The sequence below is a fragment of the Buteo buteo genome, chromosome 5, assembly GCF_964188355.1.
Source record: "Buteo buteo chromosome 5, bButBut1.hap1.1, whole genome shotgun sequence".
Lineage (NCBI taxonomy): Eukaryota > Metazoa > Chordata > Aves > Accipitriformes > Accipitridae > Buteo > Buteo buteo.
This window is the reverse complement of record NC_134175.1, coordinates 51,429,270-51,454,427: the sequence shown is the minus strand read 5'-3', so window position 1 is coordinate 51,454,427 and position 25,158 is coordinate 51,429,270. Positions and strand designations below refer to the sequence as shown.

At 41.4% G+C, this 25,158-nt stretch overlaps 2 protein-coding genes across 18 annotated transcripts in view; one reads left to right on the top strand and one right to left on the bottom strand.

The window, feature by feature from the left end:
* MBD5 (methyl-CpG binding domain protein 5) overlaps positions 1–2,667 on the bottom strand; it is a 147,410-nt gene extending 144,743 nt beyond the window's left edge. For 7 of the 10 annotated variants that reach the window (XM_075028975.1, XM_075028974.1, XM_075028970.1 and 4 more), the window contains exon 1: positions 2,403–2,667. The gene's annotated coding sequence lies outside the window, so the exon portion shown is untranslated. The remainder of the gene's footprint in view (positions 1–2,402) is intronic. The other 3 variants (XM_075028983.1, XM_075028982.1, XM_075028984.1) reach the window with 3 other exon arrangements.
* A 555-nt stretch (positions 2,668–3,222) lies between these two features.
* On the top strand, positions 3,223–23,737 carry ORC4 (origin recognition complex subunit 4). Of its 8 annotated transcripts, XM_075028992.1 has the most exons (17): positions 3,223–3,306; positions 4,346–4,433; positions 4,760–4,831; positions 5,401–5,515; positions 5,919–6,030; positions 7,135–7,211; positions 8,907–8,997; positions 11,144–11,219; positions 11,629–11,714; positions 14,425–14,473; positions 14,989–15,140; positions 17,023–17,196; positions 17,535–17,621; positions 20,556–20,664; positions 21,980–22,075; positions 22,159–22,226; positions 23,422–23,737. In XM_075028992.1, the coding sequence occupies exons 5-17, from the start codon at positions 6,028–6,030 to the stop codon at positions 23,608–23,610; spliced, it is 1,257 nt and encodes a 418-aa protein (XP_074885093.1). In that variant the 5' UTR covers positions 3,223–3,306; positions 4,346–4,433; positions 4,760–4,831; positions 5,401–5,515; positions 5,919–6,027; the 3' UTR covers positions 23,611–23,737. The 8 variants fall into 8 exon arrangements, with proteins under 8 accessions (XP_074885093.1, XP_074885091.1, XP_074885096.1 ...); XM_075028990.1 differs by lacking the exon at positions 5,401–5,515; XM_075028995.1 differs by lacking the exon at positions 5,401–5,515 and having other exon boundaries at positions 8,907–9,007.
* The last annotated feature ends 1,421 nt before the right edge of the window (positions 23,738–25,158 follow it).

Here is a 25,158-nt window from a genome sequence, read left to right as displayed (position 1 = left end):
TGTTGCAACAGCAGCCAGAAGCCCCAAACCAGCCTGAAGACCCCTTTGTGCCAGGTGCCGCAGAAATGCAGGAATTGCCTCCGACACAACTCGGAATCCCAGCCCCACCAGTGGCTGGCTCCTCAGGAGGGACCTTCCCTACCCAATACCCCCAAATCAGCAATTGTCTTTCCAGCACAGACTTGGCTGCAGGAGCTGGAGGCCTATGGAAATGAAGGTTTTATTAGTAATTTTATCGCTAGGATTTAAAGTAAGAGAAGACCCCGCATTATTCTGCCTGGCTTTAGAATTCTGTTAGGGTATTTTACCGAGCAATCGTATCAAATCACATCATACCTATTTTTAACACTAAAACACAAAGAAATTAAACTGTTAAATCCCCGTAATAAATAACACATCCCGTTGGCTGTAGGCCGTGAAAGTTGCAGGCAGATCTGCAGCTCTACATACATTGGGAGCATAATCCTGTAGCCGCTATAGGTTTCCATGTACAGATGAAAGCAGATCAATGGTACCTCAGGTTGAGAAAGGAAGCATTGTCATGAAAAAAAAACCAAAACAAAAAAAAGAAAACTGTGTCCTTTACTCCTGGACAGTCTTTTGCTGTCCAACTCTTGCCTGTAGTAAACTAACTTAAAGGGAGAGTCACACATTCAAAGAACGGGTTTTTATATGCATATCTGCCCATTTTGGCTATGCTTATTGCGTGTTTTTCACGTGTTTAAAACCAAAGTAATCTTGTTTTCACAAGCTAGCAGAAAACTAATGGCAAACTATTAGCAAGAACTACAGTTATGGCTGCTACCTTCAATTCTTCCTCACAATATTGTCAAGTATAGGTCCAACTATATTTTTCTCTCATTCTTTCCACCCCATCAAATTACGGCTTTCTCAAACTCTTTCCAGTTTGATCACAAAATTGCTGCTTCGCACAAGACATGTATGTACCAATTAGAAATGGGAGATACCAAAGCATTTCAGGAGAGCCCTTTCTTGTGGGTATCCTTCCAGCGTGAGGCAGAGATGACACACGCTCTCTGCTGACCACCATTTAACCGTGATGCCCCACTGAAATACATACTTCATGGCCTACTTCACGGTTCAGCATGCTCCACAGTACTTAATAAACTGAACACTCAAACCGTCTTTTTAAAATTACGGAGGACATAATTAAGCTCCAGAAATAAGCAGACAACAGCAATTTTAATATAAACATCCTACTTATGCAGAGGACTCTTATTTCAACTTGGCATTAATGCCCAAACTCTTACTTCTGGATTCTTGCAAATCTCGAGAAGGCTTCTTCCGATATTTCCTTGAGCTAGGCATTTAGTTTGCCCCCTTACGTTTTAATCTATTTCAGACATTTTGACACAGAACTTTCCTTTTAATTGGTAGACAAAAAACCCACATATGGTCAGATCAGCCTACCAGTGGTACCTGACCTAACAAACCGTAAGCGCGGATGGAGACATTTGGCCTTCCCAGCAGAAGGCCATGGAAAAACAGATCACGACATATATAATTGAGCAAACCATTGACCAAATATAGCCAGCCACCAGCAATAACCACGTACTGCTATCAAACGCGCAACACCGATTCCGATCTTGCAAACATTGACGTTCCTCGGGAGTCCAGTTCTTGGACTATCGCTGGAAGTTAAGCTCACGAGTAGGGTCTTTGTACGACCGGGGCCTTAACGACCCCAGGGCTTTAATAACTCAAAGAACGGCCTGAAACCACCGCAGAGAGCCCAACCGGGGGCGGGGGGGGTCAAATCCCGAGGGCTCCCCAGCACCCTGCCGTTATTTTGGCCACCGAATTTCCCCGCTGCGGCCAGAAAATAATAAAAAAAAAAAACCACACAAAACCACAACACTTTTGAGACGAGCCGGGGCTCAGCACCCACCGGAGCCACCCCGAACTTTCCTCACAACACCGCGCCTTCAGCAGAGAGCCCCCCCCGAAGCCGACATTAACCCCCCAAACCCGGTGCTGGGAGCAGGGAGGGGGGTCGGTAAGAAGCAAACCCCCCCCCCGGGTCGACGGGGAGAGAAACGCGGCATCACCCGCGCCCCGGCGACAACAAAGCTCCGGCAGGACCGTACCGGGGAGGGGGGGGGGGGTGTGTGTGTGTGGTGAGGGGGGGACGGGGGATCCCCCCCGTTGCTGTGAGGGGGCAGAAAGTGACAGGCGGGCACCCGGCGCCCCCTCCCCACCGCCCGCGGCCCAGCGCGGCCAAGCACCGGGCCACCCCCCCCCCCCCTTCCCCGCCGCCTTCCCGCTCCCTCCCCTGAGGTAAACAAGCGGGCGGCCCCTCCGCCACCACCGCCACCAGCCACCACCGACCGCTCCCCCCCCCCCCGCCGCCACCACCGCCGCCGCCGCCGCCCCACACTCACCTCAGCGGTCCCCCCCCCCGGTCGCCCGTCCGTCCCCGGAGCGGCGCTAGGCGGAGACGCACACAAAGGGTAATAAAGGGGGAGGAGGGGGAGCGCGGGGGCTGCCCAACTGCCTGCCGCTCCCCCGCCGAGGTGCCTCCCGCCGGGGCCGCCTCTCCCCGACGATCGACGACGAGGAGGAGCCGTGGGGAGCTTGGAAAGAGGGGGGGGGGGGGACGGGAGACACGGAGGAAGAAACTCCCCGGGCTCCTCCGGCCGGGCTGGGGGGGGGAGGGAGGGAGGGAGGGAAGGGGGGGTAAGGGAGGGAGGGGGGGGGGAAGAAAGTCGGGGCGCCTCTACCGGCCCCCCCCTTACCCCCGCGCCGCTACCGAGGGGAAGGAGCGCCCTGTCCCTTTAACGGTATAAATAACGGGCCCCCCCGCGCCCCCCCCCCGCGCTCCTCCTCATCATCAGCTGCCGCTGCTTTGCTGCTGCTGCTGCTCCGGCTGCTGGGGGCTCCGGCGCTGCCGGGGAGGAAGAGGGGAGGCAGGCCACTGCGCATGCGCCCCGGGGGAGCTCGGGAGGCCGCGGGGTGGAGGGGAGAGGAGGAGGAGGAGGAGGAGGAGGTGGGGGGGGGTTAGAAGGGAGAGGGAGAGGAGGGAGGGACGTGCCTTCCCACAGGGCCGCGCGCGCACCCGGAAGGAGATCCGGCGGCGGGGCGGAAGGAAGTGGCGGGGAGAGGCCGGGGCGGAAGTGAGGGGGCGGGCTGGGGGCGCAAGGGAAGGGAAATGAAAGGAAGCGGGGGAGGGGAGGGGAGGAAGAAGCGAAGCCGGCGGTCACGTGAAGGGGGCGGCGCGGGCGCTGCCGGGAGCGCGGCAGCTGGGCGGCGGCGCGAGAGCGGCCGTTAGTGCCGCCGCCGGCTCAGGTGAGGCGCCGGGGGGCGGGAAGGAGCGATGCGGGGGATGCGGCGTCCCCCCGCCCAGGGGTTTGGCTTGTGTGAGGGGAATAATGGCTGCCGCTGGCCTGCTGCTGTATAGGCCGGCGTCTCTGGGCCGCCCGCCCCACCGGGAGGTGGTGGAGGCCGTTTCTGCGCGTCCCATCGGCGCGGGGGGTGAGGCGGGAGAGACACCCCCTCACGCACCCCGGGGGAGCTCGGGGAGGCCGGGGGCATTTTTCGGTTGGAAGCGGCACTCGATGGCTGAGGTGCTTCGGTATAGCTTGGCGAGCTGCGGATGGAAACCGCTCCTGGTCCGGTAGTCCTGTTGCTATTGTGCTCCCGTTTAATTAATCTGACGGCTTCGGTTCAGCTTCGTTAGCGTTGTTTTCCTGCGCCTCACACTTCTCTGGGTCTGGGCCCACAACGACTGCTTCGTTTCTATATATATATATATTTTTTTTTAGTAGCTGGTCTCGTTCTTTGCAGGCATAGCTGCTGTGCCAGGGGACTGAACAATGCGGGCCTTGCAACAGAAGGAGCAAGATTGGGAGAAGAGGGGAACAGCTGTGCTAAAATAAGCGTAAATGGTTGCGGACCAAGTCTGGGAAGCTTTCTGTTGATGCAAAGAGGGAGAATTGTTTTTTACTCATGCTGCTTATCTGTGGTTATTGTTATAAGCTGCAGCAGTATAAATATAGATAGCTAACTGTTCCTATAAAAACTCAGTTGTCATGACTTAACGTGTTACTGTGCTCCTGTAGCTTGTTCCAGCTGCAGAAGCATAAATACATTGTTCCAAACTCTCTTCAACACAATTAAAACGAACAAATTAGGCTTGGTGGTTGGTCAGAGGAGAAGGTGTACAAATGCCACTTGTTAGTACAACTTAGTTGAAAGCTATCAATTCGCTTGTTCGCAATAATGTGTCTGAAGTGTAAATGTGCTGGCTGTGATGCTCCTGGATCTGTGTGAGGTCAGCTTGTGTGCAGCTGTGCTGTCTTCATGGAACTTGGTATGTCATTCGCAGATTCGTCAATGTCATCGTTGCTGTTAAGAACTTGCTAGAAGAGCTTGGAAGAAAACTTGAAGAAAAACTTTCGTATCGGTTGCATTAGGTACTGTTTGCATTGTGTTGAAAAGCAGCCTAAAGCAAATGCTGTTCAGAAGTTGTATGTAAACGTGGATTTCATCTAATTAGAAATGAACTAAAACTGCTTCAGTCATTTGGGTTTTTTTTTTGTACTAGTAAGGTGAACCAATACATCTTCATCAATTAAGAAACAGTGCTCGTTACAACTTAATCTCTTACGAATGAGCAACTGCCTTGTGTTTGTTGTACTAAATTTAGTTTACTAACATCTTATGTACAGTTTCTGACTAACAATTATTTGGAAAACAAAGTAATTTAGTATAACACTTGTATTCTCTTTCCTATTTAAAGGTGAAAAGTTCCACAATGAGTAAACGCAAGTCAAAGGAGAGCAGTGGAGCAAATGAAGAAAGTATTTTGCAGGTTAGTAGCATCTTTATTAGCTGACTTTGTTTTTAAGTTACGGAACTTTCCCATCCTCTGCCATCCATGTCATTCTATAGTTTTTTACTAGACCAGGTAAAAGGGCATGCACAGATACTTGATGTAATTTCTAGGGCTGTAAGTGGTTTTTGTTCTGTTTGCGTTCTGTATTTCTTCCAGCTTCTCTCCTGATGCTTGCTTACTTCAAGTGTTATGGTAATGATCTACTTTTTGGAGTCTTAATAAAAATGGTAAAGGGTGGTCTTTCGCTTTTACAGCTGTTTGCGGCAATAGATTTGCATAAATCTATTTTTATCTAATCAGATTCTTTATCTTCCAGTTTGTAGGGTGAATCAGAACCTAGGTGACTTTTTTAACAGCCTAGATTAGGCAGGGCAGCAGCTGCCGAATCAGTTTTCAGTTTGGGGTTTTTTTTAAGCTTTATTCTTCTGTTTTCTCAAAGTGGCTACTTAAAACCTGTGATGCATTTTGTAGCAAATTACCTCTGGTTCAGTGATTTCTTATACTTTAATATCTTTCCCTCATTTACCTATAAAATTCCTTTATAGGAGGAAAACCTTTTCCCTTGTGGATGGACAATGCTGACTGTTCATTAAAACAGAATAAATCTGGAAATTAAATCAGTAAGACTTTAGTAGAACAACAAGAGTACTGAAAACTCAGGTATATGAGCACAGCTTGGATTAAAAAAGGATTCCTTTCATAAAGTGGAATTATTAGTAAAATAGGTTTTCTTATTGTTTTTCTATCCATTATTTGGTTTTGCTGAGGAGTACTACACAAAGGTGTGTCCACATGTATTTATTTTTAAACCAAACGCCTAGAGCTGATGGTGATAATTCTGTCATAAATTATAAATTAGCTAAGCGTTAGAAGAAGATGTATCTTTGAGATACTAAAAGCCTGTTAGTAACATACCGCAGAACAGTGCCTGATCAGCTAAAACGGGTGTGAATGAGTAACTCCTGCCTAAGATGAGAGAAACACAAATCCTTCATGGTACAGTATTGTCTCCGTATATGTTTACCTGGGATAGAATGCTGCACTTATTTTCATTATTTCTTAGGATTCAGCAGAAATGAAAAAGGACTCGGTTAAGAGGTGCAACTGAAGAATGTAGAGAAAAAAACGTGGGGGGAAGATGAGCCAACTCTGATTAAGAGAATGGAAAACCAATGGTACAGATGTGCATGATAATGATATAGTTAGTTTTTAGGTCAGATGGCCATTCACTTAGACTGAAAGGCAAGGTGATTTTAAAGGAAAATCACTTCATTAACAGTTTGTGATTTAATCTCTGAAATTCTTTGACAATAAGCACTTAAACTGGACACCAAGCATTATGAAAGGATGGAGCGTGCAGGTATTTTAGGATAGCTTAAATGAGGGATGGGGAGAAGTCGTAGTATAGAGTCCTGTAAATTTTTAAAAGACGGGATTGTCCTATCTGCGTGCTGCTAGTCAAGTGGTAGGAAGAATTCTGCTATGATGCTGAAGGTTGGCTGTTTGGGAATTGAAGATACAATTTTAAGTAACAGTTCTTAACGTGGAAAACAGAAGTCAGTGCAGATATCTAAAGATACCCCAAGGAGAACATCCAAACTAATAGTTAAAATGACTGTATTCACTGTGCAGTTTGAAGAACTTCAGAAGTTGATCTAAAAAGCAAGCTGGATAGACTTCATTCCATCCTTTGTAAGCCAAATATTAGCTTCAGTTTCGTACTGCTTCCTGTCCTCCTTCCGAACTGAACTACATCTTCACAGGAACTGTAAATTTGGTACTTTCTAATGTTTGAAGGCTGTAGGCTGCAATGTTGTTGCCAGTGGTGCAAAAAGTGTATTCACTGAGGATTCGGGGGAATAACTAAGTGGGTCGTTTTTTATTTAAGTCACCTGGTAAATGTTTTCTTGCCTGTATTACACAGTAAGTTAGAACTATGAATTAGATGAACTACTGACCTAATTTTGGTGACAAGTATAACATTCCTTTTGGGGGGGTGAAGGAAAGAAACCGTAGCAGAAGGGACCAAAGACATATATTGCTATCATTGAATTGAATTTTCCCTTTTCTGCTACAATGAGTCTGTTAAATATTCCACCTACTGCAACTTCATTCTTACTTTCAAGACGCAATATCATTGATGACAATTAAAGCTTACGTGTTACAGAGTAGTTTTGACACCACAGAAACGGGCATATTTTACTGCAGTCGTTACATTATTGGTACATTCTCGTGTTTGAAGCACCAAGCATTCTTTGTGTCTTGTGTTATATCCGTAGGTGCAAAAAATTTTACGTGAAAGATTCTGTCATGATTGTGCTACTGGAAAACTGTTTGGGATTGAACATCAGTACAGGTAAGTGAGCAGATTCAAATGCTAAGTAATTTCTACTTTAACCACAGTAGTAAAATAATCAGGTGAAGTCAGAATTTTCCACTACCTCTGCTTTTCTAAATTATACAGGCTTAAATGACTTGCAGCACAATGCTTCTAAAAATTGTTTGCCTCAGTTTAAGAGTTTTTATACAACCATTCTGTCAGGCTCTGAGTTTTGGACTTCTTGTCCTTGTTTCAAATCTGTAATTCCTGAAACGCTTCTTTTTGAGCCTGAAAGGTACTTTAAGTGCATATTCTAAGGCTATGTTTAATGACCCGACCAAGCAAAATGTTAAACTTTCTTGTTGCAAATTTTTATTTTTACTTCGTATTTTTCTCCTGTTTATTGGTAACTGTGGTAAAAGTAAATCTTAAACCTTGGGCGCCGACATCGTGTTTCTTTAAGTAAGGACCCATATTTAAAGCAACCTACTTCTTGGGGTCATCCAATGCAGAGATTAGAGTTAGGAAGAAGGGACCTATTGTGACAATAATATACTATTCTAATACTAATCCTTTTACAGATGTAGGTCAAATTCTGAAAATAACAAACGTGTATCTGAAGAACTTGTTTTAAACAATCCATTTTTATGTGAGTTGAATCGCCTGATGTGAACGTTGGTTTCCTTTCCCTTACAGGAAGGAAAATACCATTTTTGTTGTTCAAGGGTAGTGTGATATACGTGTAGAGCTCACAAACGTGTTTACTGTTGTGAGAAAATGTATTTCTGTGATGTTAGTGTTCTACAAAACAAGCCTCCCCTCTTTATATTGGAATTCTGAAAAACAGTTTACAGACTGTCTTCTACTTAATATGCCACTGGTGATGAATTATGCTGGAGAGAAAACACAATGAACTTCTCAGCTCTTAGTTTTTCTTTCCCAAGATGTATCAGGGCTCTTGGCTGTAATTAGCTCTCGGATAGTGAATAAAACCACATGCATTTGCTACAGCTGTTCCATGATGACTCTATCACTTCCTTAGAAGCAATTCCATGATGTTAATATTCCAAGCAAAAAAAAAATGTATGCATTTGTAAACATTTGGGAATTGGAAGTGTCAGTAGTCGTTACAAGTACTTTAAATGTGGTACTAGGTAATAACTCTAGCTGAAGGTAATTTATAGTTGCTCTTTTTTCCTTCCTTTGGGTGGGAATAGAATGTGAAATTGAAGTTCAGTATTGCTGTTAGCATTCACAAGCTTTGAATGTCTAAATTTAGCATATATTCAGTTTTATGAAGGTTGTCAAAATTAATATATTCCACTAAATTATTAATTTTTCCTGGTGTCAAGATTTCCTTCAATATGTTTGCCAGTCTTCCTTTTTTGTAAGCTATAGTGGTATCACAGAAAGCAATCTTGTTTCTTTCTTAAAAAAAAATAAAAATATTATTGAAGTCTGTCCTTTCATGGTGGAGAATTGTAGAACTTTATGGATTAGTAATACTCCTGACTTCTGCATGTTTTACTATTTTAAAATATTTTGAGAGCTGATCACTTACCCTTTTGTGCTTTATTGTATTACATTTTGCATGCCCTGAATGTTGGCTCTGAGAGCAAGTTGAAATGTATCAAGTTTTCTCTTATGTCCTAAAGATTCTCTGAATTTTCCATGATTTCAGTGAACGTTGCCTGGTTTGAAATTTTTTACCTATTGCTATTGTCAACACAGGCATCTGCTGGAACTGCTGAAACGATCTACAGTGCATGGAGAAAGTAATTCTGCCCTCATTATTGGACCCCGAGGATCAGGAAAGACTGCGGTATAAACATGTATTAAAAGTTGATACAGGGTTAAATTAAGCATGAGGCAGATAACCTTGCTGAAGTCCTAGGAGCTTTTGGAGCTAAATTTTCATCTCTGCTTCTTTTTAAAGAGAGAATTGCTAATTGTTTACACATAATTTCAAAACATTCTAGGACTTCTTGTGAGCTAATTCTCTAGGACTTCTTGTGAGCTAATTCTGTTGAATAACAATATGAAGAAAATGATTTCCTAACAATCTTCTGGAATTTTTCAAATGCTGAGTTCCTAGTGATTTTGTAAAATAGAATAGCTTCACGTGCAGCTGACAAAAACACAAAAAACACACAAAAAATTGTGACCTCAATTCCTAGGAGGCCGAGTATTGTATGCTAGTTATAATTTACAAGTGTAGGTTTTGTATTTTAAAAGCACTCTTTAGTTGAGGCATGTGAACAAATGACATCTAACTTAAGTGTTATATGCTTTAATATTATGCAAACACTTAAGTCTTTTATGTTTACATGAGTATATAATGTGATAAATAGGTTCATTGTTACTGCACAAAGTATTCAAGATTGAAAAATTACTTTGGAAGTCTTCCCAAGTGCTAATGCAAGTGCCCTTCAAGCGTTTAAATACAGTGGAATAGAAATAAATGAATAGATTGTAAACATATCCATGATACAGCTGACACCAATCATTCTGCCAGTTTTTTGATAGCTTGCTTGTTCTGCATTTCAAAACCAGTCAGTATTGTTACTTTTTTCTGTTACCCATGATGCTTCAGAGGAAGGATAATTGTCAAAATACTACAGAGTTGTGGTGGGGAAAGAGTTGATAAACCAGTGGCAAATAAGGTTTCTTCCACCTATGTACTTCCTGCTGGGCTTGAACTGGAGTTTATTTTTCCTTTCTTAGACTCACGGATTTGTAAAGTAAGCAACAAGTACTCTCATAGTGCAGAAAATGGTTTTCAGATTTTCTTGTATTTGCAATGTAGACTTTCAAGGTCCAGTTGAGACTGTTGGATAAGGGGCTAGCCAGAATGGATGGCATCTGCTTATTGGGCGTAAACGTAAGAAACCAAGGGAATAAGCTTTTTTGTTCCAGGTTTCCATATAGTAAATGTTGGCAGCTGTAATAGGAGTCTAACTGTATCTGCTTCTAAACACAATATCAATAGAAGAGTCTAGATGAGCTCTATACTACAAACAAATTGGAGTAAATGTGAAAGTTTTTAAAAAATCCACAACAGAACAATCCCTCAAATAACACGTGCCCCCCCAATCACCAAAACTCAAACTATGTTTATTATTTAAAGTTTAAATTTTCTTCCAAACCTTTTACATAAGGATAGTGAAGATGAAAATTCATCATCCTTCCTGCCAGAATATAAGTAAGCAAATTACGTATGCCAAATGAATGATTTTCTTATTCTATATCAAGTGAAAGATGTTTAGTTTTCAAAAAAGACTGCTGGAGACAAGAAAATTGTGTCTACATATGTATGTATACATACACATAGATGGGATCTGCACAATCTCAGCTGAGGAAACAAAAGCAAAGAAGTAGCAAGTGAATGAAAAGTTAACATTTCGACTACTTGTACGTATTTTAATACAAGTTCCTTATGACTTTTACTGAGAACAAGTTCTTGATGGACTGTAGATTTCAGGCCCCTAAGTTTTATAAGCAATTTAATGTGCAACTTCATTTTCTCTCATGCTTCCCAACTTCAAGAAGAAAAGAATAAGCATAGTGTCCTTAAAGATTTAAAGCAAATATTTTTGTTTACAACATCTAATGAAGCCAAATACTCTACTAACATAAGAGACAAATTCTGTCACGTCTCAAAACTCGTAAAGGATTTTTCATTAAGGCAGAGCCCCTAGATATTACTCCAAAAAATGAGTGACTAAAATACTGGAGTTATTTTTATATTTCTTTCCCTACTAATTCAGCAAAATGAACAAATGTAATTGCTACAGTCATGATAGTGAATGTGAAGTTGTCATTTCAGTGTTTTAGTCTTGAAAATACTCAGAAACATTGTTACCTAATGAAACCGCACATACTGTTTCCTATCTGATAATATCCATTTGTACACTTTTCTTACTGTTAATACTTTAATCTTGTAAAGAAATTATGTATCTTTTTCCTAGTTATTAAATCATGTCTTAAGAGAGCTCACAGAAATGAAACAAGTTAGAGAGAACCTCTTGGAAGTTCATCTGAATGGCAAGTAATGCAGCATAATTCAAATGTTATGTTATATTCAGTTGTTGTATATTGTATGTACTGAACAAAAATTTTGGTTTCAGCAGTTGTAATCTAGCCTTGGTTACAGACACATTTGTCTCTGAGCTCCAAAATGCCTTCCCATCTTTGTATCTCTCTATATAAAGAGAACTTTTGTGCTTTTAATGACTTTTCAAAATGTTAAAAATCAGTTCAATTTTGACCGAATTGTTTTAAGTAACCACTTATTACATATCAAAAATGTCCAGTGTTAATTTATAAAAAGGCATAGCTTTATAAGGCTGGAAATGGAGAGAAGCTTCTGGATAAGTTTCTAGTGGCTGTAGATGTGGCCTCTTGGAGTGAAGGAGAACTGCCAGTTCTTGATGAAAAAATCATTTTCTTTCAGGGCTTCTGCAAACCAATGATAAAGTGGCCCTGAAGGAGATCACTAGACAGTTGCACCTGGAAAATGTGGTTGGGGATAAAGTTTTTGTAAGTATTGACTTTATTATACTCTTCGCTTATCTCCCTCAGAAATCCTTGCCTAGAAAACTAGCTTTATAGAATACAGCTTGTTGAGACCGAATGGGCTCTGAGAATTTATTAGCAAAATTGCAATGGGCCGACTCAGTCTTCTGAAAGCTTTCTCTTTTAAAATATTTAATAATTGATGGCAGTAGTGAACTGTGGCAGCATTCACCGGTGAAGACCCTGGTTTACAAACACTTAAAGCATGCCAACAAATACTCGCGTTCTACACAAGTGCTGAACGTTACATTTTGCTAGTTAAGCAACATTAATGCATCCTGATACTTTTTGCAAAAGATCAACTTTGACTTAGAGAAGGAGGAAGAATGGAAGGGCACTCTCAACATTTACTTCAAGCCTCAGAATGAAGCAAACATTAAGCATTCAGAAGAGACTTTGTTCAGAGGGGTAGAGCATTTTGGAAATACCAGCTTTAACACTTCAAGACAAAGAGTAAGCAAGTTAACCAGTCAAAAAGCAGTATCTTTAGTATATTTGCAGCCTTTTGTAGTTCATAGGGAAATCTATCCAGGCTTCCTAGAGCTCTCATTTTGCATAGGATTTCTATTAAAATATTTGCTTCTATTGACCTTGTCCCAAAGATAAGAAACTCATTTCTATTAGTAGTAAAGTCAGTAATAAAAGAGAATAACTGAAGTGCTTCAGATTAAATTTCACTCATCTGCATGTGAAATAACTTGGGCTGGTGATCTCGGCTACCCTGGTTGTTGCCTGTGTTGTGGTTTAAGCCCAGCCAGCAACTAAGCACCATGCAGCCTCTCACTCACTTCCCCCCACCCAGTGGGATGGGGGAGAGAATTGAGGGAAGAAAAAAGTAAAACTCATGGGTTGAGATAAGAACAGTTTGATAGAACAGAAAGGAAGAAAAGAGTAATGAGAATAATAACAATAATAAAATGACAATAGTAATAAAAGAATCAGAATATACAAAACAAGTGATGCACAATGCAGTTGCTCACCACTCACCAATCCATGCCCGGATAGTTCCTGAGCAGCGATCCCCCTGGCCAACTCCCCCCAGTTTATATACTGGGCATGATATCACATGGTATGGAATGTCCCTTTGGCCAGTCTGGGTCAGCTGTCCTGGCTGTGTCCCCTCCCAACTTCTTGTGCCCTTCCAGCCTTCTTGCTGGCTGGGTGTGGGAAGCTGAAAAATTCTTGACTTAGTCTAAGCACTGTTCAGCAACAACTGAAAACATCAGTGTGTTACCAACATTCTTCTCATACATAACACTATACCAGCTACTAGAAAGGAAATTAACTCCATCCCAGTTGAAACCAGGACAGCCTGTTATTCAGTGAGTGTTCTTGAGAGGCCATCTTCTGGTATGACAGAAGGTCCTTCTGAGCATCATCTCCTCCTTTGCTTTCAGATAGGGCCTTTGAGATTGGCAGAGTTCACACCGTTGCGAGTCACGTGTAATACTGATCCATGTGGCTAAAGCAGAATTGTGAGAGGCGAGAAAGGTGAGATCTCAATAGATGAGGTTTATTTTCATCAGTTGCATTTGGAAAGCTAAAGAGCCAAGATGTTACTGCTTTAGTTAAGAGAAACTGGAGAACTAGGTTAGTGTGGAATACAAGATGAAGTGTAGGTTGTAGTTATTAGGCTTTATTATCTTTTGGAAATGCTTGCTTCTTAGGCTGGGCTTTGGTTTCTTACTTATCGCAAATGAATTTAGATACAGAGAATGGAAAACCTTTCTGATGGTGAGCTAAAATTTTCCCAAATACAGTTGCAGTAATGAAAGGAAATAGCAAGTATTTAATTTCAGCCTAGCTGTTTGAATGAATTGTCTTTTCAACAAAGAACTAGAACAACCTTTCAAGGTCCACAGTTCCACTACCAAAAATGCTGGAGGGAAAACTGGACATAAATATGTTTAATTCCCCTATAATTTTCCCCATTAAGTTATTTTGGAGTACTACTTTAAACTCTTAGCTATCTAATCCCTTTGTTTGCACATGGGCACGGAAACGTACTGGTTTGCATGAATGTCCTTACTTCTCTTGATAGAAACTTTTCCTTTCTTAGCTTCTGCAACTCGCATTCAAAGAGTAAATTGGCTTTTCTGCCTTCTTTGATAGGGCTTGTGGTCTTCAGTTATTTCCCATCTCACAACTTGTGTGCTTGAGAGTGTGTAAATGTGTGTGTAACTGAAGCAGGATGGTCATAGCAAGTCATTGTTTTCTGCCATGAATGTTTGATGCTTTCATCTAATGAGGTTGCAAATTAAAAAACTGCATACTGATCATTCTCAGTGGAACGCGTTAGGTGGCAGTTTTTGCATGTGTGTAGATGGAAAATGAGTATGCAGTAGCTTTTTAAGGAAAGATAAAGCTACTTGTAAATTTAGCTTATTGTAGACATTCTTCTGATAACTAATTTTTGCCTGTCTGAGGCAGTTAGTTTGGGGTTTTCAGACTGGAAAGAAGTAGATCAATGTGGAGTTAACTCAGTTTTCCTATCCTGAAGAGGTTATGATTATACAACGTGAAGTAACGCTGTAAATTTTTGAATAGGCACTGGTTTTGAAAGCAGGGTTTTAGAAGGAAATGGCCTCCATTACGTACCTGAACTTGATGTAGTTACACAATTCTGAGAATTACATTGAAAATCTATTGTGAAACTTTTTTCTTTTCTGTGTAGGGCAGTTTTGCTGAAAATCTTGCGTTCCTTCTTGAAGCTTTAAGGAAAGGTAAATACTAGTAGCCCCTGTTCTGATACAGTGTGTGTGTCACTTGACTGAAAAGTTAGCATATACATGTTTTTTCATCTACTTGTACAAGTGGTATGAAGAAATCTAGCCCAAGAATATGGCATGCTTACAAAATAATGTGAAAAATATGTAATACTAAACAAACATATACCTAACATATCTGATGCCATAAAGGCTTGGATGTGTTGGTCAGCTATGAAGGAAAGATTGTTTTATCCAGATTGAAGCTATTAAAAATGTTTTTTTAAAAATTTGCCATAGAAGTCTGTCTTCCCTTGCAACCAGAAATGATGCTTGGTGGAATACTACAAAACCTTACCAATTTTTCAGTGTATTTTTCTTTTTACTGTTGTAGCAGTACATATGTGAAAGGAGGGCTTAGTGAAAAGCTAAAAGAAAATATGTAAATTGTTAAAACTGGAATTTGTGAAAGCTGTAGAGATGGAAGTCTGATGATGATCTTACCATACTAACTTTCAAAATTGCTTTCTCAGGAGATCGAACTAGCAGTTGTCCAGTCTTGTTTATACTGGATGAATTTGACCTGTTTGTTCATCACAAGAATCAGACACTGCTCTATAACCTCTTTGATATATCCCAGTCAGCACAAACTCCAGTAACAGTTATTGGACTCACTTGTAGACAGGTAAGAAATTGTGCTTTCTCATTCAAAGTTTTTAGCTGTTTTAAAGAGACTTTTGTCTTAGGTGGAAGGTTTTCTCCTCTCCTGGAACCTTACTTAATTTACTAAGAGTCTTTTCTGAATTATCCATTTTTCTGATGTTTGAATTGGGAAGGGGGATAAAAAATAATAATAATTTGTGGTGAGAGCAAACTTAGATGAACAAAAAACTGCAAAGCCTTCAGTATTACTGTTAGAGGAGCAGGTTTACATTCCTAAGGAGACACAAGGCTGTTGTCCTCTATTACTGCAGAAGGGCCATATTTATCCATGTAACTGTTTTCTATTATACTGTCGTTCACTCTTTGGAACATTTGCTCTTTGGCGTTTCAGTTTCTCAGTCAGCAGTTGGTAACAACAGACTTGTATTAACCTACAGCGTTTAAATCATTGTTCTGAGGACAAAGAAATTTTTTTTTAAGCAAACGCATCAGTAGGTCACTTTTGCTGTAATAGCATATTCAAAATGGGTTTAAGATCCATGTTAAACTTGCTGTGATTTTTTACAGTGACATTGTAAGGAACTGTGGACAGATTAGGTGTATACTGTGAAATAATTACTTCGTAACACTATGGAAGTTGATACTTTATAAAAATTATACTGTTTATTCAGAAAAACTGGATTGGTGGTGAAGATAGCTGGGTTATGACAAGAAGAAGAATAATTAAAATCTTTCATTTATGCCTGAATCTAGGGTTGATTAGGTTTAGGCGATATTTAGCTGGGCAAATTTCTGGAAGTTAGTAAAATAGTTGATAGATGATTTGATAAAATACAATTTTTTCTTTGGCTTCATTACTGCCCTGAGTCTAGTATCCTCACCACCCATTATTTAGAACCCTGTATTGCTCTGCTTTTGAATGTAATTAAGGGAGAGTCTTCAGAGCCTGTACCATGGTTTTGGTGATAGCTGTTGCTTCTGAGGTTTGGTGGGGGTTTTTTTGTGGTTGTGTGTTTTGTTTTTTTTTTTTTTCTTTTTTAAATCACTGGTCCCTGTTGCATGTGACTTCTAAATCGAATGGGGTCTTTATATTATGCACTGTTGTCTATTTACTCTTACTGCTCTCTTTTTGGTGCAGAATTTCAGTATTCTTAAAGCCTTTTTTTAGTGCAAGTAAAAACACCAAAACCAACACACAACAAATGTTTAAAAACCAAAAAGGCCTACCCAGAATTCCTAGAAACTGGGAGTGTAATCATTGTGTCCCAGTATAAGGTAGGGGAATAGTACTGTGTTTCTCTAAATGGATGAGTCCCACAGCTTGTTTTTGATGCCAGTCTATTGCTATGTGTTCTGAGGAAAGGAAGCTTTTCTCTATTACCTTCAACCAACAACCTGATGGCAGACTTGCTTAGTTCTGTGTGACAATCTTAAAAGATAAATATTGGCTCTTAAGTTTTGGGTTTTTTTTTTAAGCAGGATTCTTCCAGTCTGACAAAAGGCATGTGAACTGACAGCTGCCAACCTACGTATCTACTAAATAGAGAATTTGTCTAGAGCTGTGATAGGCTGAAACATCTTGAATGCAGACTTAAGTAACTGAAATATTTACATAATCTATGGAGAAATTTTGCTGGGTATCCTAGCAACTAATTATCCTGTATGATGTAGTGCATCACATGACTTGGGTAAATGGCTAGTTGTTAGGCGTTTCAAGGCACATCAATTATAATAATTAGCAAAGGTCTTGTTAGAACATTTTAAGCCTAAGAATTGAATAATTCTTTTTTTTTTTTCCAACACGATTTACTTTGGTGTTTTCTCTTGGTAGTTTTTACTGTAGCAAAGAATGCACTAAATGCATCTGCTTTTTTTAATTATTATTTTTACTTGTTTTTAACAAGGATATCCTGGAGCTCTTGGAGAAGAGAGTAAAATCAAGGTTCTCTCACCGACAGATATATTTGACAAATTCCTTTGATTTTAAACAATACATTAGGATATTCAAGGAACAGCTTTCTCTTCCTGCTGGATTTCCTGATGAGTCTTTTGCACAAAAATGGAATAAAAATGTTCAGGTATTCAAAGTTCTTCATAGTTGGTGTTTTAGTAAAACTTCTAAAGTAAGACCAGTTTATAAGTGTAAAGCCTTTACCTACGATTAGTATTTCCTTTCGCTATCTGAGTTTGATATGGAATAAATCGAATTGTGATAGAGAATCTTTGCTTATTGAAGTCTGGAGATAAAATTAGAAGTGTCACAAAAAAAGACCAGAAAGTTAAGGTTAGACTTGAAGAAATTGTATTGTCAAGCATAAGCTGAGCTCTTTCTGAAAGTTACCTGACTGGTATTTTGTCAGGTGAGTATGAAATGATTTGGTGAGATGATGAAAATATCACTTAAATTCTTTTTTAGCATCTCTCAGAGGATAAAACTGTGCAAGACATGCTGCAGAACCTTTTTCACCACACTAAAGATCTGCGCTCACTTAATTTGCTGTTGGTATGTATTTGGATATGCATATAATATCTTCTTGATTTACAATAATCGGTAAGCAACGCTTGTATTTTTCAAGCCAGTTATCTGAGCTTTACTTGAAACATCTTTTTATTCAGCGGGTTTTTGACAGTCCTGGCTTCTTGCATGCTTTATCAGTCCATGCTTTACTAATGAATTTGAGTAGTGCCAATTTCTGTAGCAGTTATGTTGTGAGGGTGTACTGTTTAATTGAAGTGATGGTGGGGTTTTGGTATTTAAAATAACTTTTGCCAAGTCTTTCCATTTATAAAGCAAAACTGTTGGTGAAATACTTTCAAAGTATTTTTACCTTTCTGAGATTCATTTTGGTTGCTGGTGAGTCCTGAAAACTGCTTGTACCGAAGTACTTTTTCTACCTTTAAGTCTGCTGTTGTAGCCAATTATTCCTCCATTCCTTCTCTTTCACTTAATCTGTCACTATTTAGTAAACCTGCTTCTCTTCATCAATATCCATCTTCTTCAAATATCAATAAATTTTAGTGCCTTTTTTTTTTTTTTAAACTATGGTCTCTTACTGTATTCTTGCATCACTTTAGGACTCTCCACTTTGTCTTCCTCCGGACGCTGTTAGGGTTTGTCTGTGTTCCTGGCCTGTTTCCTGAGCTACTCTTGAATTACTATCAGTGTAGGTATATGCACTTTTGACATAAAAGCAGATGGTGCTGCGTTTGGAGTAACTGTCACTTTGAGCTAAACTATTTGTTGTTGTCATCCCTCTTCCCACTCCTCCTTCCTCCTAAACCGTTCTTGCAACGATGCTCCTGAGCACAGATTACTTGCATTTATGGACTAGTCGCTCCTGGATACCTCTTGCGTACGAGCGTTTCCATGTGTCTACAATCTTGTTATGCACACAGAGGAAATGCTTTTGAAATGCTTTTTTCTATCACTTCCAGTTTCTTCTTATGCAGAGTATCAGATAAAATCACTTTATGAACTGTATGATTAGGGACCACTTTGTTTTCCAGAGCTGGTTTCATATGTGGAGCAATTCACGTAGCCCAGATGCTGTCTGGAATTCCTCTCTTAGTGTGATGCTAGTCCAGGAAATGTGATCTTAATCTTTTAAATGTTGAGGTGCTGGGAGCCTGAGGCTACTAACCCCTAGCAATACTGAGATGGAAGTTAATTCTGATCTTCCGAATGACCATGTTATCTGGCATCAAGGGTCTGAGGAAGCTTTCAGAATTTTACTTGGTAGCTTCAACCTTTCCCAGTTATCTTGGAGAGAGGAAAGGCCTCACTGTGTGGAGAAAAATTAGACTGCTACCTTCCTGTTAACTCTGAGAGAAGACTTCTGTATTCAGTAAGTAGGAGGTAATGCTGGCAGTGAACTTCCCCCTATCACGACAAATGAGCTGAAGCTTAACACGTGGTCAGGTTCTCTTGGAGGGTCTCTTATTTTTTTTAATCTGCCTCCCTCACTTCTGTTTTTTAGTGTAGTTAATATGGATGCAATAACATTCATTACAGACGATAAGTAACACTTATTTAACCATCTTAAAATATCTGTGTGCTGCTGTCAGTGTGAAAAGCCCACTAAACATACCTGCTTATCTTGTGTTGTGCAAGTATTCAGATTTTAACCTTCAGCTCTGTGGTGGGCTGTTCTTGGACTCCTTAGTGCTGACAGCTTTTCCCAACACTGGGTTTATAGCCACTGTGAGAACTAGATCACAGACTTCCTGCTCTAGTTCTGAAACACAGAGCCTGATCAGAGTCTTTTTTTTTTTTTGTAGTCTTCTGTTTACTTGAGTTAGTTACAAGATTGCAGATCATTTCTAGTTTAGGGGCACCCAATTCTGTCCTGTGGCTTGAATGAATGCCAGAAAAAGAGCTGATGGCTATCTGAATAGCCTCCCTTTGTGCTCCAGGGTGTGTCAGAGCTGAGACTGAAGTTCCTGATTGTTTTTTTCAGCATTTTCTGAATTCTTCTGTTAAAAGGGGCTTTTTCACTCTGAAGCCATCTTGCTTATAAAAGTATATAATACAGATTCTAGTACTTCTGTAATTCTTCTGTATTAGCTGAAGTGTGGATTAATTGCCCTGCAGGATGAATTTTTCTTCTGAAAATCTCTAGGAGTCTGCCATTTGAGCTGGTGAGAGAAGCTTTGTGATGGGCAGTGTGGTGGTGGTGAGGGTTGCAGCTACTCTTGCTAATGACCTGCTTTTCTGTAGCAAGGACTTGTTCTCAATGACCAGCTGTTTTCAAATAACATGTAGTGCTCCCCATCACTCTGCATTGTCAGATACTTAAAGCTCTAAAGAGCAAGTGAAGGGCACTGCAGTGTGCCCACTGCTGTATAACAGCTTGTGGATAATACTAGCTTGGGAAGAGTGGTGTCAGAAGAGGTCAGTTAACTATGTATTTGTTAACTTAAATTTGTTCAAAACTCACTTTCTGTGACAGGTAGTTGAAGATTGTTAAGATTGAAATTGCAACTAGGTGAGACTTCAGCAAATGCTCTGAAGGGTTTACTTGTATTCTGTAAACCAAGGTGCCTTCAGACACCTTCTTAGTACTTTCAGTGACAGGAGTACACTGTAGCTCTGTGTACAAAGGTATGTTTAAAATAGTTGTAAGTCATTCTTACAGCAATCACTGAAGTATGCTAATCCATTGAAATTAATATAAACAAGTTAATGAGTGTTTATCTCCTCTAGTGAGGAGGCTTTAAAGTTTTAAGCCTGGAAAACCTTCCTGGCAAAATGTAGTTGTAGCTACCAGCTATTTACAAGGTTTTCTGCGTGAGCCTCCTGTGTGTGTAGGGCTTTATTCATTAATGTTTCCAGTAGGTGACTCCAGGGGAAATGTGTTCTTCTGCATTCCATCTCCAAGTAGAAAGTATGTCTGGTAATTAGTAATTAAATGAAAAATGTCTTCTACTTTATTTTTAGATGCTCGCTGTAAGTAACGTTAATGTGCATCACCCGCTTATCACTGCATCAGATCTTCATGAGGCAAGCAAGCAGTCTAGAATGGACTCAAAAGCAAATATTGTACATGGTAAAGCTCAGCTGTTTCCCCAAAATGTTCCTTAGGAGTATGGAATCTGTCAAGTCCCTCCCTGAAATTCTCCTGATGTGAGAGAGATTGTACAGGGCAGTGTCCCCTGTCGGTATGGGCTTCATGGGGAATACCTCCACCTGTGGAGTCCGCTCTCCTCTGGTTTGTGTGGATGTAACGATGCCGCATAAACCAAAAATGTAGTTACATGATAGTGGATATAAATCCTATTATGTGGGGAGCTTGGGCAGTGCACTGCTACGATGCAGGCTGACAGCTGTCAGTACCAGACAGCCTGTGTGGTGCTGCAGTGCTAGCCAGGGAAAGCACCAGTAGCCTGGGCAAAGGAACCAGCCTGGGCAGCGTTTCCGTCCTGTTTAAGTGACGGAGGAAGATGCTGACATCTTCCTGCCAGAGCTGGGGGCTGGAGGATACTGAGGACGCTTTGGCTGGGAGCTGTTGCAACAAACGGTCCAAGAATTGCAATAGTCTGTGCTTGGATATGTACAAGATGGGAGTATGTAGTTGAATTCTGTGCTCTCAGAACTACAGCGGTGTGCGCTTAACTGCCTTTAACTGAGCTTCTGCTAATGCTGTACTGACACCTCTAGCGTGTTTCTGTGTGCTGCTGCTGCCTTTGCGAGGTCTGGGGGTTCTCCCTTTCCAAACGTTGGTAGATGGGGTGTACTGAGCGCTATGCTTAAGTTTTCTCTGATAAGCATTTTAGAACCTGTGCAAACAGTGAGAAGAAATAAATGTCTCCTGGTGATGATACTAAGCCTAAATATAGTTACAGGAGTGATTGCTTTCCTGATCAGGAAAAGTTAACTTAGCCCATTGCTTCTCTATGGCTCCCAAATTTTACAGGCTTTAGTTTGGCTCGGCCCTGTGATTCTCAAAGTCTCCTTAGTACTGTGGTGCTAATTTGTCACTTCTTTAGCTTTGAAGAGTGAATAACCTCTTCAAACTCTCATTTCATGACTTGCTATATAGTAGCAGGGAGATTGTCTTGGTGCTGCTAAAAATTCTGTGTCATGCTGTCCAATCTGCAATGATGTTTTTTCTATAAATTTTCTTGGTTTTTGATGGACGCAGCCCATTTCTTAACATTCTTGCTTCAAATATCTGGAAAATGAATGTTCTCTTATCTAGCCTTTCCAATTCTGGATTATTTTTTTTTACATTATGAAGATATACAACACAAATAGGTGAGGCCTACAGCGTATAAAAATAGCGGAATAAAAATAGTATGTGAACTGCTTGTGTTCCTGATATGCTTAAGAGAAATATTTAGAGTTCTTGTCTTTCCCTCTAGGTTTGTCTGTCCTGGAAATCTGCCTAATTATAGCTATGAAACACTTAAATGATGTTTATGAAGGAGAACCATTTAACTTCCAGATGGTTTACAACGGTGAGAGAAATGCAGGAACTTTACAAACACTAAATGATTTACTTTCCCCTAACTAACTTTTTTTTTTCCTATTACTGATACAGAATTCCAGAAGTTCATACAAAGGAAGGCGCATTGTATGTACAACTTTGAAAAGCCAGTTGTCATGAAGGTAAGCCTGAAATGTAAGGTTTTGTTGTTGTGGTTTGTTTTATTTATTTTATTGTAGATTATTTAGATGATGGGGTTTTTTTCTAGTGCGCAGATTGGAGTAGTCACATGCAGCCCTAAACTGGGACAGGGCCCTTCAGGGTGGCGAGAACCCCCCACTCTCAGAGCAGGCAGCCAGGGCGGTGGGTTTGGGCAGCGCCTGGTCACTGCTCGCCTTCCCTGGGATGGGGAGCTCAAGGCCGTCCCGAGCTGCTCAATAGTTACACTTGGAAGAGTTTAGCACCAGGGCGAGGACTCTATTTCAAGTGAGCTGAACGGATGCAGGACTGGGGTTCAGCAAGAACGACTGTATCAGAAACGGCTTCCAAAGGAGAGGTTTGTGTATATGAGTAGCTATCATCAAGTTGCTCATCCCCTTCTGCTGTTGAGAAGTGATGTCTCCAAAATTTAAATTAATCGTACCACATCAAAAACCTGTTTTCCTTACTCCAAGCCCCAGTAGGTCTGGCTGGTACATGGAATCAATTTGTAGCCTAATAGGGCTGGTTTTGCCTCAACCAACTACTGCCTGAAATGCAAATTGAGAACGGCGTTTTGGTTACAAACCTGATCCCCGTGGGCCTTCTGGGCTGTCACTCTGTGAAGGTCACTTTGCCAGGCTCTGTTCAGGGACTTGGTCGCAGGGTGTGATCCTGCTGCACTGCAGCTGCCAGAGCGCTGGTCACGCAGGGGCTGTGTTTTCAGTCCCTAAACTTTACCCAAGGACCCGCAGTGGTTCAGTGGTCAAAGCTGTCTTCCTGTCTTGCAACTTTTAGGTGGAGCAGCCTTGGTTTCCGATTCAATGTTATTCATGAATGACACTTAAACTGGAAATCACGTAACGCTGCCTGTGCAGTTGTAACTGACTACTCCAGTTGTTTCCCGGAATAACAAGTCATTTCCAGTCAGTGACACGTACACCAGATTTCAAATACTATTTCTTTTAAGAAGAAAAGTGATTCTGTTTCAGCTGGTACAGCTGATGTGCTTTGCTATCTGTGCAAGAGGGCGTAAGGTAACACAGAGCTGGCACTTACTGTCTGTCTGTCTGGGATTGCACATCACAGGTTTCTGTCAAACCAGCACCTTAAGAACAAGCAGTACAGCCCCAAATGATGATATCTTCCTTTTCCACATTTTTTTTCCTTCTTTTTTAGGCATTTGAACACTTGCTACAACTGGAATTAGTAAGACCAATAGAAAGACCATCTGTACGTGCTCAGAGAGAGTACCTCTTAATGAAACTGCTTTTGGACAACAATCAAATCATGGATGCTTTGCAAGCGTATCCAAACTGCCCGACGGATGTTAAACAGTGGGCAGCCTCGTCACTCAGTTGGCTGTGAGCTGTTTGGAACCTGCGGTATCACCTTCTAGATCCAAGCTTTTGGAGTTGGCTGTAACTCCAGAAGATGTAATGTTTACCTTACCCACAGCAGGGGGTTCAGATTAATAAATTTCTGGAAGAGGCTTGTTTTGCTGATGGATTTGGGATTTTGTTTTTTTTTAAGGAGAACGTATGTATACTGATGTTACCTTCTAATGGCTAAATTTGACTTAAACACTGAGGCAGTTCAGCTCAGCCCAGTGCTAACTCATTTGCGCACACAATTTCTGCTTTGCGGAAATCAAAGCTCTTTGGTGTGTCTCAATCTCGGATTACGAGTGCCTTAGATACTGGCCGCCACTAATGGCAGTGGGTCTCACACTGTGAATTCTGAAGCACAGATCCACCTCTAATGCAGTTTAAAGCTCACTCTGAGTGTACTTTTTTTTTTCTCAGATTTGACTTGATGTAGAAAATTGGTCTTGGAGAGTTTCTAGTGACAGATGTGTATGAATACTACTATATATGTACTTCCAAGGCGCAGTATGAGAAGGATGCTCCTTCCCAGGCGAGAGTTATCCCTGGTTCGGTTATCACCCCAGGAAGGAAGTGCTGTGTATGGCCGAGTCACTGGAATCACCTGACCCTGCTTAGGATGGTGGCTGTAAGTAGCAAGGGACAGGCCCAGCTCTAACCCTCCTGTTAGGTTTCAGAAAGGATGATGTGGAAGGGCTGACTGCTTGCTCTGTCCTGAGTAAAGAGTAAGTAAGTGAGCTTGCTCTTACCTTAGAGCCTGTATGATGGGATATGCTTTTTTAGCAGCCCCGTGGCTTCAGTCTGTCAAAAAGCAGAAGACGTTTCAGTGATGTTTGTTCATGCTTGGGACCTCTTCCTTCTGGGTTCAGGCAAAACCCCTTTTCAGTCACAGGGTTATTGATTTTGCTCTTTGCTGCTTCATAAAGATATTTTCTAGGCACCTGCACACCTCAAAGAGCAGAGTAGTGCTCTGAAAAGCAGCAAAATCAGTAACAGGATTGTGCTAACTTTATGATCTAGGTCCTGTCAGCAATGGCTTAGACAACCTGCATGATGCTATTAGAATGGAACACTTGCAAACTGTAAATGAAAAAGTTGTTGCAAGATTTCGGGATCAGGCTCTGCACACCGCTGGGGCCCATCACACCAGTTTTAGCACTGTGGCACAGACGGGAGTGGGAATAGGGGTTGCAGTGTGCGGAACAACCGTGAGGTCACTGGAGCCTTTCACTGAACTGGTATCCTCCCAGGAGCAGTTCTGCAGCAGGGAATCCGCCTGGGTGCTCACCTCCGAAACCCTCCTCAGGGCACTGCTGGTTAAAAAGGAGGGGAGGGTGACAGGGAGAGGAGAGTTCTCCATTAGAAATGCTGGAGGTGATGGAGATTCTGCCTTTGCTTCCCCACTGCATTTAGACTGCACTGTCTTTCTGGTCTCTTGGGGTTTTTTCAGCCATGAAACTTACCCTGCAGCTTGATACTCACTGCATCTCCAGAAACAGCCACACATCTCCTCACCCACAGCCTTACAGTG